At 37.1% G+C, this 14,112-nt stretch overlaps 2 protein-coding genes across 7 annotated transcripts in view; one reads left to right on the top strand and one right to left on the bottom strand.

Annotated features, from left to right (window-relative positions):
* The window catches only part of LOC124872927 (formin-H), a 64,352-nt gene extending 63,991 nt beyond the window's left edge, over positions 1-361 (bottom strand). For all 3 annotated transcript variants that reach the window (XR_007039401.1, XR_007039400.1, XM_047373366.1), the window contains exon 1: positions 181-361. Coding sequence is in view for 1 of the 3 variants with exons in the window: in XM_047373366.1 (XP_047229322.1) it covers positions 181-252 (72 nt within the window). In the remaining 2 variants the exon portion in view is untranslated. The remainder of the gene's footprint in view (positions 1-180) is intronic.
* A 5,357-nt stretch (positions 362-5,718) lies between these two features.
* Positions 5,719-12,768, top strand: cd40 (CD40 molecule, TNF receptor superfamily member 5). 4 transcript variants are annotated; one of them, XM_047371063.1, is made up of 9 exons: positions 5,719-5,872; positions 6,355-6,436; positions 8,269-8,388; positions 8,472-8,615; positions 8,729-8,822; positions 10,277-10,335; positions 10,708-10,797; positions 10,877-10,908; positions 12,296-12,768. In XM_047371063.1, exons 1-9 carry the CDS (start codon positions 5,834-5,836, stop codon positions 12,545-12,547), a joined length of 912 nt encoding a protein of 303 aa, XP_047227019.1. In that variant the 5' UTR covers positions 5,719-5,833; the 3' UTR covers positions 12,548-12,768. The 4 variants fall into 4 exon arrangements, with proteins under 4 accessions (XP_047227019.1, XP_047226940.1, XP_047226856.1 ...); XM_047370984.1 differs by having other exon boundaries at positions 12,293-12,768; XM_047370900.1 differs by having other exon boundaries at positions 10,877-10,914.
* Positions 12,769-14,112: the final 1,344 nt, after the last annotated feature.

The following is a 14,112-nucleotide window of genomic DNA, read 5'->3' as shown; positions in this document are numbered from 1 at the left end:
TTGATGTGACGTGAATGAAACTGAGAAGGCTGCCTTCTGCAGAACTAATCATAATGTCAAGCTGTTGGCAGATATCAGCAGAACAGATGCAGATGTAATGTTGTCATTAACATGGAAAAGGGTTTGGTAGTTACTGTTAGTAGATTATTCCAGCCTGCTACTGTTAACTATGATTCTTACCTGGGGCAAGTCTCCGATGGGTCTGGCCGCTTTGGACACATTGTCTTTCTTCTTTGATCCTAAACCAGGCATCCCAAACAAATATCCATGCAACAGATCACGGTGCTTCTTTACTGCTGCAGTGTTTGGCTTTATTTTTGAATATCATGCAAAAACTGAACAGAGAGCCTCAATAACCAGAGAGGAGGAAATGCACTGATTTGAACCACTCTCTTTGCTACCGCCCTCTTTTATCTCATGTTACAATTTTTTTTTTTAGATGATAGCTTCTGTCTGGTCAGCCACGCCTACATAGCCGAGGTTTTCCGAGGAGAGCGGCAGAGATTTCAGCCAACATGTCTTCACTTGCATGACAATGTCTTTATTTTCTGTCAGGACACTACTTTAGATTAGCCTTAATAACTTAATAAAAGTTGATAGTGGAATTGATATGTCAAATATGTACACCAATACTCCATAGCTTGTAGGAGAATAAATTGTAACTTTAAATATACCATTCCTTACTTGTTTTAAAATATCATACCTGCACAATTCAGGTAAAAATCCCCTCCAAACTTCAAAGAATGTAGAGTGCCATGCAGTACTAATAGTTCTTAAACCTTTCAACATTTTGTCATTTCACAAAATGTAATGTTTTTTATTTGGATTTTATGTAATAACCCCACTAAGAAGCACATCATTTTGAAATATTAATAAAGATATATAAATAACTTCCATAGTTAAGGTCAGAGCTGGACTCATCACAGCTCTCAGCACATTCACAGGTGCATTTGCTGACATCACTTTAGACCCGCCCACTTACAACAAGAAGTCACATGTTTTACTGGTGAATCTCCTCCAATTACACTCTCATTAATACAAGCTCCCAGCAGTGTCTGATCACACAAAAAGGTGATGTTGAATCCTACTGGGAACAGTTAAGGTTGACTGGACTCTGTAGGCCTGGCGGCATCACAAATTATTATATATCTCCATTTGCATACATTTGTCTTTAAATTAGACATCCATGGTCTGATTTACTCCAAACTGAATATGGTTGATCTTTGACATCCCCTGAACAGCTCTGTTGGATTACATTGGAATTTGGATCAACTGCACCCCCTATGAAATTTCAAAAGCTTTATCTCCCTCATCCATCATCGAAACCCCTAAATTTTGTGTGCATCATGTGGGCAAATCCTGAACACATTGGCATGGTCATCTGATGACATCACTTTAGCCCTGCACACTGGCAACCACATCACAGGTTTCTTAACTGATTCACCTTTTTGTCAAATTTTGAAAGCTTCCGGCCAGAGCAGAATTTACCATGACCGAAAGTCATATGAAGGCTTGTTCACAGTGCCCCATAATGGCAACGTGCAGAATCAAGCAGTGGGCTCGACTTTGGCTTGGAGGTGGCCGATGATCTATTGAGGTTCTTTCTGTATGACTGATCAGTTAGACAAATATTATTACGCTTTCCTATTACATCATACTGAAACAGCCTGTTGATTTGAAATTCTGAAATGAAACTCATTCCTGAGATTGTGTAGCTAATATTAGAGACAAAACACCAACCCCAAGTTTAGACTCAGGCAAATCTTGGTTCTTAAATGGACATATTCACACTGAACTGTGATATACACTCACCGGCCACTTTATTAGGTACACCTGTCCAACTGCTCATTAACGCAGATTTCTAATCAACCAATCCCATGGCAGCACCTCAATGCATTTAGGCATGTATATATAGTCAAGACGATCTGCTGCAGTTCAAACCGAGCATCAGAATGGGGAAGAAAGGTGATTTAAGTGACTTTGAACGTGGCATGGTTGTTGGTGCCAAACGGGCTGGTCTGAGTATTTCAGAAACTGCTGATCCACTGGGATTTTCACAAACTACCATGAACTGTAGGGTTTACAGAGAATGGTCCAAAAAAGAGAAAATATCCAGTGAGCGGCAGTTCTGTGGCCACAAATGCTTTGTTGATGCCAGAGGTCACAGGAGAATGGCCAGACTGGTTCGAGCTGATAGAAAGGCAACAGTAACTCAAATAACCACTTGTTACAACATGGTCATGCAGAAGAGCATCTCTGAATGCACAACACGTCGAACCTTGAGGCGGATGGGCTACAGCAGCAGAAGACCACACCGGGTGCCACTCCTGTCAGCTAAGAACAGGAAACTGAGGCTACAATTCGCACAGGCTCACCAAAATTGGACAATAGAATATTAGAAAACCTTTGCCTGGTCTGATGAGTCTCGATTTCTGCTGCGACATTTGGATGGTAGGGTCAGAATTTGGCGTCAACAACATGAAAGCATGGATCCATTATCTCTTGTATCAACGGTTCAGGCTGGTGCAGGTGGTGTAATGGTGTGGGGGATATTTTCTTGGCAGACTTTGGGCCCCTTAGTACCAATTGAGCATCGTGTCAACACCACAGCCTACCTGAGTATTGTTGCTGACCATGTCCATCCCTTTATGACCACAGTGTACCATCTTCTGATGGTTATTTCCAGCAGGATAACACGCCATGTCATAAAGCACGAATCATCTCAGACTGGTTTCTTGAACATGACAATGAGTTCACTGGACTCAAATGTCCTCCACAGTCACCAGATCTCAATCCAATAGAGCACCTTTGGGATGTGGTGGAACGGGAGATTCTCATCATGGATGCAGCAGACAAATCTGCAGCATCTGTGTGATGCTATCATGTCAATATGGACCAAACTCTCTGAGGAATGTTTCCAGTACCTAGTTGAATCTATGCCACGAAGGATTAAGGCAGTTCAGAAGGCCAAAGGGAGTCCAACCCGGTAATAGCAAGGTGTACCTAATAAAGTGGCTGGTGAGTGTATCACTGCATCATTTTATGAGTTATGTTTTATTTTTTTGTTCCCTTTTTATAGATATTAGTTTTCCTCATTCTTCTCATTTTTACTTAGTACTGTAGTTGGGTGTGTATACTCTGGTAGAAGAGTTTGTTAGCTAAAGTATTTAACCTGAAGCAAAATCATTTTTGTTAATAAATTTAAATGTTTTGAGTCATAATGTTTAATCTGTAGATATGTGCAGAGCTTGCTGTTTCAAACGCCAGTGGCTGTATCATATATTGTTCTATGATTGTTCTCCTTTCCATATTGGGCTGGTATTCACAAGAAAATCCCTCACTGACTGAAAACTATTTGGCTATTGATTTCTGATCAGGTGGTGCACTGATTTGTAAGTCTGAAGATTTTATATTCTAACTTTATTAGTAATTCTGGTAATAATTAATTGTTAATTACTGATAATAATAATTGATAATTATTAATAGTTCCTAATAGTTAGACCAGTCACTGTTGCCAAACATTGGTGCTCTGATTTGTAAATCTGACTGAAAATGTTATATTCTATCTGTATTAAGAAGTGTGTTAACAATTGTTAGTTATTAATTATATTTATTTATAGTTGCTTATAGCCAAACCACACCTTTTGCACAACATGTTTCACGGGATCTCATCTGAACAGGGATCATACAGTTTGTTTAAAATTGTTTTATGCAAATTTAAATATAACCATACTTGCTTTTCTTGCTTTTACCAGTATCATGTACTAAATTTATCTGATTTGTTGGTCACTGTATTTGTACTATCTCATCATTTAGGTCAAGGGTGTTCAAACATTTTGCCATGTTGGCCGTAATGTCTAACTGATAGCACTCAAGGCGCCAACAAATTTTGATTTTTGTCTTTTTTTATATATAGTAGCAACTTTTTTTCATTGTTACCCAATAAACAAAACACACAATTTTTTTATGAAACAAGCAAAGTAGTCTAACTTCTGTATCTGTATCCATTACCTGAGTTGGAAAACCAGGTTAATACAATTCCTGAGTTGTGGTCAAGGACCGCATCATTCCGAGGGCCATAAATGGTCCCCAGGCCACAGTTTGGACATCCCTGATTTAGGTGAATAGTAATATGTTAAGCTTACCATATTGAATTGTTAATCTGACTCATACCAACTTTATGAAATTGTTTATAAACTCCTAAGAAAAAAAATAAACACATTTAGAAAAGGACAAAAAAACAGCCATAATATCAGTAAATTGCAAGTCGTTGCGGTACAGAGACAATAGTGAGGAAAACTAAGCTTTTACAAGATAGATAGATAGATAGATAGATAGATAGATAGATAGATAGATAGATAGATAGATAGATAGATAGATAGATAGATAGATAGATAGATAGATAGATAGATAGATAGATAGATAGATAGATAGATAGATAGATAGATAGATAGATAGATAGAGAGATAGATAGATAGATAGATAGATAGATAGATAGATAGATAGATAGATAGATAGATAGATAGATAGATAGATAGATAGATAGATAGATAGATAGATAGATAGATAGATAGATAGATAGATAGATAGATAGATAGATAGATAGATAGATAGATAGATAGATAGATAGATAGATAGATAGATAGATAGATAGATAGATAGATAGATAGATAGATAGATAGATAGATAGATAGATAGATAGATAGATAGATAGATAGATAGATAGATAGAAAAAAAGTACACATCTGGTGTTGGTGTTGTGGTGTTATTCCTCACAGGTTTCTTGAACAATAACTTCATTTCTAACACACAGCCAGAGGAGGGCAATAACTGGGAATTTCCATAGAGAGACGAAAGACTTGCTTGTGCTCATTGGTTTCTCCCACTGCATTACATAATACCACTAGCAAAGGTAAGGTAATGTAGATTCCAGCTCTAAAATATATCCAGGCTTGTTAGACTGAACTGATCGTTTAGGGAAGCGTGTTTTAGAAAACTGCTTGTAGCAGGAACCGAGGGGAATACTACACAGCAGTGAGAGGTGGGAAACCACCCCGATAAAAAGTTTTTGGGGAATCCCTACAATCAAGCACAGTTTAGTTGAGGGCAAAGAAAACAAAAACATGCTGTATTTCCTGAGAAACAATGGCTTAGTTGAGAACACATTTACTTTATTTATTATCATTTTATTTAGCTGCAGGCGTTTTAACATTTCTTTAAGTGCGTTTAGAATATTTGGAACACAACATTAGACTGTATTTATTATATTTAGCATGCAGAATAAGAGACATTTGTTTAAGACAAAATGATACAGTTTAAACAAGTCAGGTTTTGTCACATGAGGAAGGAGTTACATGCTATGACAAGTATGTTGTGTAATAGAATGAAGCAGCCAAAATGAAACAAAATATAGTTACTATATATTATAAGTATAAATACTTTTTAGGATTAACCAGAATAAGCCAAGTCATTTTTCCGGCAGTGTTTATATCGATAGTATTTCTTTTATGCTTAAATGACATAACATATTTGCACGATAAACCCATTTTGATACTGCAGGGAATGACTGAATTGCACAATGATCCCATAACTTTCATGTTTTTGGCTATTATGTTGATACTTTGCAGTAGAACAAGCTAGGATGTGAAGAGGGAAAATCCCCGTGATCCAGCTCGCGTTTACAGGAAATGGTCAAGAAATTATAAAAATCACGTGGAAAACCAGTTTCGGCTCCTCCCAGGGTGCATTGAAGACTGCGTGGAGCAAAGCAGGCAGAGAGCAGTTTGTCTGAAGCGTTTGCAGAGGAAACAGGACTGCGTCATTTTTTATCAACATGTTTGAATTCCTGCTGCTTTTTCTGAGCGCTCTCTTGGTGAGTAGTAATCATAAGTATGCTTATGTCTGTACTGTACTGTTGTTTAAAAAAGGGCCGTTTTTAAACTGGAAGAAGCTCGAAAAACTTTTTTTTCGTCTATATGTTTTATATCTGGTTATAAATAAGGTTCATAAATCATTATTTAACTTCAGCTCTAATGCATTACTTTAATTTCGGATATTTAGGCCGATTTGTGTCAATTCACGCTAAGAGCGCTCCCTACTTTCACTTTCGACACGATGGACACCTAACACGTAAAATGTCGTTATTAACGGCATGAAAAACATTTTTTTTTTTTTAACTGCACCTGCAGCCTCTGAAGCTTTGGATATGTTGAATTTTTTTGGTACTTTCCAGTCCACCCCAAGCAGTGCGGACTGAGGAAGTGAAGCTACAGTCAGTCAGAAACTGCGCCAGAGATCATATGAGGTCAGGCGTGTAATCATGAGTTTGTTTTTTTTTTTTTTCCTGTTTTGCAGGCGGTGAGCGCCTCCCAGCCCCTTTGCGACCCCTTCACCCAGTATGAAAACAGTGGGCAGTGCTGCCAGATGTGTGGACCAGGTATGTAAACAGCAACCAGTAGGATCAGTGAGCGTGGGTTTGGCTTGCCTTGGCATCTCTTGTTGCTAATAGGCTTAATAGGTTGGGGTTCATATATGATGTTTATACTGTAGATGTACAAAAAACGGAACATGACGCTATTGCAGAACCACACACTTTAACTTTTGCTTTCACTAATTTTTCCTCTAGTACTTCCCTTTAACTTTCCCATTCTTTGGGTAGTTCCACATTCTGGCTGTGGCATTTGGTCCTAATTGGTCCAGAGTATAAAGATGAAGGACAGTACATTTCTTCTGTTCAGTAGGCCTGGCTAAGTATGGGATTCCACAGTATTCCTGTGGCATAATAGCCTTTATTGAAAATACGAAAAAAAGAAAAAAAAAAAGTCTAACATGATGTGTTTGCTGTTATTTAAAAAGAAAACAGCAGTTATTTCTACTGCTGTTAAAGTAATACAACATGTTGAGCATTTCAGTGATATTAATGCTAACTAGTATCCAGGTGGACCACCTTTTGCCTTCAGAACTGTCTTATTTCCTCGTAGCAAAGCTTCAATTGGGTTTCGGAAGCATTCCTTCCAGATTTTGGTTTATTTTGAGATGATTGCATCACAATTGCAGTAGATTTTGTTGGCTGCGCAACCATGATCTGAATCCCCCATTCCACCACATCCCAGAGATGCTCTGTTGGATTGAAATCAGGTGACTTTGGAGGCCATTGGAGTTCAGTAAACTCATCATGATGTTTTGAGCTTTGTGACATGGTTCATTATTCTTTGGGAAGTAGACATCAGAAGATGGGTACACTGTTGTCATAAAGGGATGGACATGGCAACTATAATACTCAGGTAGTCTGTGGTGTTTAAACAATGCTTAGCTGATACTAGGGGGCTCAGTGTGGGCCAAGAAAATATTACTTATACTATTACATGGTCTGTTCAGCCCAGGCAGGACCCATCCATCCATCTGGTGCCATCTCCTGTAGTCAGTGGGTGAGATGTGAGGAGCACCTGGAACAGGTTGTCAGTCTATCACAGTCAAAGACATACTAAAAACTAAAAATATAGAAAAGTGTCAAATCTTGTTAATTTGACCTCAAATGCATTTTTCACCCTACTTTGAAAGTTAAACAAAGGTGGAAAACTCCAACCCTAAAGGACTGGTGTCCTACATGTTTTATATAAATCCTGTTGAAGCTGTTGAATTATCTCCTCAGCCTGTCATCAAGTTATGCAGAGACATGTCATTCATTTATATGACGTGTGTTTAAGCAGGGAAACCTCAAAAACATGCAGGACTTTACTCTGCGATGACCAGTAGGGTCCACCCTAGGATAAATATTAGCTGGTGGTTGATATGTTTGTTGTCTGGCAAATCGCTTGCTGTGAGAAAACTTTTATGCTGTGAGAACTGTGAACTGACACAAGAGTAAATACCTCTTACTTATTACTCTTGAGGGTCGTGTTTGCACTGGCGTAGCATCAGCACTATTTACTCAGTTTATAACACGTTGAAATGGAGCTAATAGTTGCACAAAATCCAGCTAATGCCACATGCAGCTCAGTAACAGTAGATGAGGGCTTCAATGTTATGCTGATGTGTTCACTCATGTTTTTTTTTTTTGGATGAATTCTGCACAGAATAATGCGTTGGAAAGAAAGAATTTTAGTTTCTTTGATTGCTCTTTTACTAACAAATAAGTTGTAGAGGAGATGTTGGAAGGAGTTTGTCATCATCGGGTAGAAACAGGTTCTGTAAGATTAGGGGGGTTTTTTTTGTTTGTTTTTTATGCAAATAAGAAAATAAATCAATGCCCTATCATTTGTTTTGCAGGAACAAAAATGTTATCTAATAACTGTAAGCATCCAAGATGTGAGTCATGTGGCGAGAACGAATTTCAGGATACATACACCACTAAAGACAAGTGTTCTCCCCAGCCATATTGTGACCCAAGTAAGACATTTCAACAGTTCACACAAATTTGTATTTTCATTTACTAGATGTCTCTTACAACTGTGGCCCCATTTTTATTTCAGATAAAAACTTTGAGGCTCCTGTCCCTCAAAGTAAACAGAAAATCATCTGCAGTTGCAACCAAGGGTTCCACTGCTCAAGCGAATATTGTATTACCTGCGTGCCGCACAAGACTTGCGGGCCGGGAGAGGGAGTTCTGTACGTAGGTACGACAAAATGTATTTTTATATTCATTTATTTTATTGCATAACAATTAACAGACTGTGCTTTTGTGTTCCTCTTGAGTCGATTTTTTTAAATGATCATCCTTGGTTTTCAGGGAACCAAACACAAGATACAGTGTGTCAAAAGTGTGCAGAAGGGACATTCTCCAATGAGACCTCCATGATTGAACCTTGTGTTAAACACAAAATGTAAGTGCCGAAGCTGTAAACTGAGACACAAAATGCTTGTAAAATTAAGTGAGGTTCACATAATCTATTTTCTGTTCTTAAATAAAACCTATCTCATTTCTGTGTTGAGACTTTTGACAATGGTGAAAGCTATTATCTCTCTTTTTTTAAAGTTTTAGGTCTTTCATTTTTTATTGTAAATATTTAATCGTTTAATAGCCACTTTGAGCTCATGTACCACATATAAAGTGGTTTGTTTTTTACATTATAAAGAATGCGTCACAGCACACAGCACACAGCCGCTCTGCTTAGCAAGACTATTCATTCCTACCCCTTCAACTTTTTCCAATTTTGTCTCGTTTTAGCCACAAACGTTTAATATATGCTATTGAGGTCATTTTACAAAAGAAAATCTGAGAAGTGTGGCTTGCGCTTTTATTTAACGGCCCTCACTCTGAGACCCTTAACGAAAATCCAGTGCAACCAGTTTCATTCAAAAGTCATCCAACTATGAAACGGAGTCCACCTGTGTGTAATTTATTCTCAGTAGAAATCCAGGTGTTCTGTGAAGGCCTCTGAGGTTTGTAAGAACAAACACCATCATAAAGACCTAGAAGCTCACCAGACAGGTTGGAGATAAAGATGTGAACAACTTTGAAGCACACTTAGGTTTTCAAACTGCATCCCAAGTGTTGCATATCTTACGGAGCTCTGTTCAACTTCTGAAAGTTAAAAGACTAAAACTGCAAAAGAAAACATTTGTTGAAAAACCACAAACAGTACCGTTTAAAGTCTACAACAAGCAATGCAGGCGACACAGCGCTCTAAGACCAAATTTGACATTTTTCTTGCTCACGTGCTCGCTTAGGAGGAGGAATTGCTGCAAAGTCTCAAAGCAATATGCTGGATTTCTTTAGATAGAAACCCATTTACCAGCTGGCTTTTTAATCTGAGTATCGCTGCATTGTATTGGGACTAAAGTTGAATCAGAATGTATGTAATTCATTTGAGTCACTCTGAATACACTACACCCACTGTGGAACAGTCGTAGAAGCATGATGCTTTTATTTAGGAGAAACCAGGAAAATGGAACAAGTATGTGGCAATCCTAGAAGAAAACATGTTAGTGGTTGCCAGTGATTTGAGTCTGGGGTGGAGGTTCAGCTTCCAGCAGAACAGTTACCTTAAATGTACAGTCAGGGCTAGAAAATGGTGGTAGTTGAAGTAAAAACCTAAATCCAATTTAAAATACAAGGCAAGATTTTGCAAACCACCTTTCATTTCCATCCTACTGAAAGTTAAGCACTACTTTGTGACAGTCTATCACATAACATCTCAATAACACACACTGATGTTTTTGGCTGTATTGTGGCAAAGTTCAGTGGGTGTGAATAGCTTTACCAGTGATTGTACAAACAGTTAGAATTTTACTCACAATAGACAGCAGGAAGTAAACTTTATGAAACTCTTTACAGATGTTCGCTGGGATTCACTGTTGGAGTAGCTGGAACAGACCGATCTGACACCGAATGTGGTGAGTTTTATGTGACTCAGAGGCTTCTCACCTTTATCTGCTGCCTCTGTGGTTAGAAATTGTTCTGAGTCTCAGAACGAAACCTTCTCACTGAAGGGCCTGTTAAACCGTTTGGTATATTGGTTTTGAGTGAGGGAGCAGCAGTGTTTACTAATGCAATGTTTATATTACGTTTGTGGAACAGTGAAACAATTTTAAATATGTATTTTTTATTCAAATGAAAACAAACTTTATACTTCCTCTTTTATGCTTGCTTAATAAATTTGTTGCGAACATTAAAAATGTAAATAAGTAGATGACTGTGACAGTGTTAAATATGACTTCATGTTGCATTATGTAATTGTTGCTTTTTGCTGTCTGCTTCTCTTACAGAGAGCAACAAGCGGCTTCATATAATAGTTGGCACTGTCGTGGCCCTCTTTATAGCAGCTTTAATAGTTGGATGGGTTCTGCATCGTCATAGTAAGCTCCTCTCTGAATGCTCGTACCATGCTGTAAATCGCATTAATCGGTCTTGACAAATTATCTCTTTTTTTGCTAGGTAAACGAAGTTTAAAGAACGGGGAAAAAATGGTAAATGTAAGTTTGGCTTTAATTTGCTCATCAAAATGATAAGTATGTGTTTAAATTCAGAAAACTGCCTGCACTTCCTGTTAACCTTGCATACAAGTAAAAAATAGATGTGCTTGAATTGATACGTATACTCTGTGTATTTTAAAAATACAGATTATAAAACAATTCATGGGCAAATTAAGGACTGGAAACTACAAACACCCAACAATAACACATTCAGCATCTATAAAGTCCAACACAATTAGCAAGTGATACCCATAATATAAGAGGAACTTGTAAAGCAACGCTGGAGATGGTGTCAAGTAGGCCGAAACAATAGATCGCGATTAATCGATTTTTGAAACAATCGTCAACTAATTTAGTAATCGAATAATCGCTAAGTGGAATATTCAGACTCTAAAGCATGCCATTTACTGAAGGAACAACCCACTCAGAGCAATAACTAGGCAAAAAATGTACAAAAAATATGTACATTTTGCATTTAAGATGAAAAACCTTTGTTAATATTCTCTATCCAGAACGCCTGAAGTGGCCTAGTTTTAGCTTCACCTGGTTCAAATTCTGTATTTTTTAATGCAGTAGCATAACCCCACATTACAAAATCATAATAATGTAATATTGAAAAATAATCGTTTCAAAAAAAGTTACTGTTGGGCCCCCAGCTGTTAATTCTTTCTAAAACCTCTTCACCTGTGTTGTTTAACATGTTTAGAGCACTCATAAGCGAGGGATGTGTTTTTATTTATTTTATTTTCTATAAAATCTTGTTAAATTCCATTTTTGAACATACAGATCACACAACAGTATTACAATATTATAGTAGTAGTAGTATTGTAGTAGTTATTTCTATTCATAGTAAGAGAAAGGGAATGGAAGATTTTTAAGTGGTAAGCCAAACAGTGTTTAAAACTATTAGTGAACAATTTCAAGTTTTTGGGTGTGTTTTTTTTTTTTTTTTTTTTTTGCTTCCTTGAAGACAAATGACATAATTGGTTTTAAATTTAAACGTATAATTCAACTTTTACATTTTTCTCTTTTTATTTACAAAACTGAGCCTCCAGCATCAGATCAATTAAAGTATAAACCTGTGAGGGGCATTTACCTTTAATATTTAACCAACAAATGAGACAAAAAGAAAATAGAAAAATCTTAAGGTTATTAAAATTCTAAATTAGCCGTGAATCATAAGTGATTATTTTTTTTTAGCATTCATGTTGTATTCCTGAGAGAGTATGTATAAATGAGATCCCTGCACAAAGTTTTAAATAAATCCACTGTAACAGTTTTCTTTCATGTGTTTACATATGAATTTAAATATTATTTATTCATAACAAACACAATGTAATTTTTCTAAATGTCTGTTTGCTTTTCTTTTATGCTCTAGCAGGTGTGTGTTGAATGTATCGGACCAACACGTGAGACGGTGAAATATGATCCACGGGAAGAAACAATGAGGCCTATGATGGAAAGGACACCAGTGGAAACTGAAGACTCAAGCATCCCTTCGGTGTTCTCTGAGGAACATGGAAGAAGCGAGAACGGAAAAGTTGTGTGTCCTGTGGTGGAGGAGGGGAAAGCGGCATGTCTCCCCCGTCAGGAATCACAGATATCGGCCTCCTCTACCACCAGCTACAGTTAATTATATAACTGAGGATTATTTGTTGTGTCATAGGAACAGACTTTCTCCAAGCCACAGCTGTATTTATTTGACTGTAAGGTACCTGTAAATGATGCTGAATCAATGTAAATTGTGTGGAATAATGTGTAACATCTTGTGCTGTTTTTGTTGTATAATTCTGTGTTCTGTTTAGATGTTCTGATTGTTATAATGAAACACATAAATTATGTTATTTATGTTTAGTATACTGCATTCGTTCCTTTTTTTTTTTTTTTAGAGGATTGTGTGCTTCATCTTGTGAACTTATGGTCCCAAATGTGGCTCACTTAATCACAAATAAATTAAGCAGACATATCTAAACGTAATGCTGCAAATTGAACTAAGGAAACAGGTTCTCAATCCAGGGAATTTGTTGAAGTAAAATAAGATAAAATTAACTGGTTGGTAGTTAGTGTTAATAGTGCATCCTGGGTGGTAGAAAATTAGCTCAACATTGAGGACAACTTTGAAAAGGATTAACATTTTGTTAGAAACAAATGCTTGTAATGTTAAGGTCCTTTATACTTATACTAGCATTATTGTTACATTGCTTTGTACACCCTGAACTGAGTATGGACTTATGTGCAGATGTAAGTTCTCACAGGAATGATGTGACCTTCAAAGACTAAAGCCCAAACTCCACTAAACAGTATTGGCTAGAGGTTTTCTCACCCTAGTCCTGAGATAAAGGGAGAGCCCTGTGATCCAAACGATGCAAAGATGATAGTTTGTGTAAAACGGAAGTATGTGTGGAGGTTGGAAGCTGTAGATAAATGAGATGCATTCCCTGTTAGTCCAACTTGAGACAAATGAGGCACTGTACAGGTTGTATTTGGTTGAACTCCTTGCAAGTTAAATTTGGTTGTGTCTTTCTAAGAGTTTAAGTGTCTGTCTTTTCTTGATAAAAGTATATCAGGGAAACTTTTCCTGACACATTCGTTTGTGTTTCAAACTTCACCCTTAAAGTGCCAGTCATCTTGGCAGAAGTATTATAGATCAAAAGCCGTAAAAATGTTTTTATGGGGACCTCATCACCCCGATATGCCACTATTAGCTGTAGTTTTCAAATTCTTTTTCTACCTCCCCTTAATGACAAAAAAAATTTTGTTGAATAGAATATAATAGTCTTTACTGTCATCCTACTGGGGGGTACAACAAAATTGAGGGTGCTTGCAATGGGTATATACAACCACAGGATAAACAAAAAAATTACTTATTTAGGGTTTTCTCTTTAAATAGAGATATGATAGATGAAGTGTAATCTACACTGTAGAAGGCATGATATGTACAACTTGAGCACTTTTCATACAACCAAGTGCAACAAAGATCTACTGAGAGGTTAAAAACAGACCAACAACAGACATTAAACCACCAGATCCACACCTTAGAACAGATTGTGGCAAAGACAGAAACCTGACTTAAGAGAAGGATTAGTGAGAGCTAAAGATTAGGGTGATGACAAGGAGACTTTCCAATCTAAAAAAAAAAACTTGGAGCTCATCACCAAAGAAAAATCATCAGCATTTGAATGGAAAAATGCAAACAGC

Source organism: Girardinichthys multiradiatus, chromosome 1 (assembly GCF_021462225.1).
Source record: "Girardinichthys multiradiatus isolate DD_20200921_A chromosome 1, DD_fGirMul_XY1, whole genome shotgun sequence".
NCBI lineage: Eukaryota > Metazoa > Chordata > Actinopteri > Cyprinodontiformes > Goodeidae > Girardinichthys > Girardinichthys multiradiatus.
This window is presented reverse-complemented; position numbering and strand designations above follow the sequence as displayed.

Bases quoted from the DNA above. Each gene is read 5' to 3' on its own strand.
- cd40 (XM_047370820.1), top strand. From the start codon at position 5,834: ATGTTTGAATTCCTGCTGCTTTTTCTGAGCGCTCTCTTG. The intron at 10,798-10,876 runs GTAAGCTCCTCT...TTTTTTTGCTAG, and splicing joins ATGGGTTCTGCATCGTCATA to GTAAACGAAGTTTAAAGAAC. The intron at 10,915-12,292 runs GTAAGTTTGGCT...TTTATGCTCTAG, and splicing joins ACGGGGAAAAAATGGTAAAT to CAGGTGTGTGTTGAATGTAT.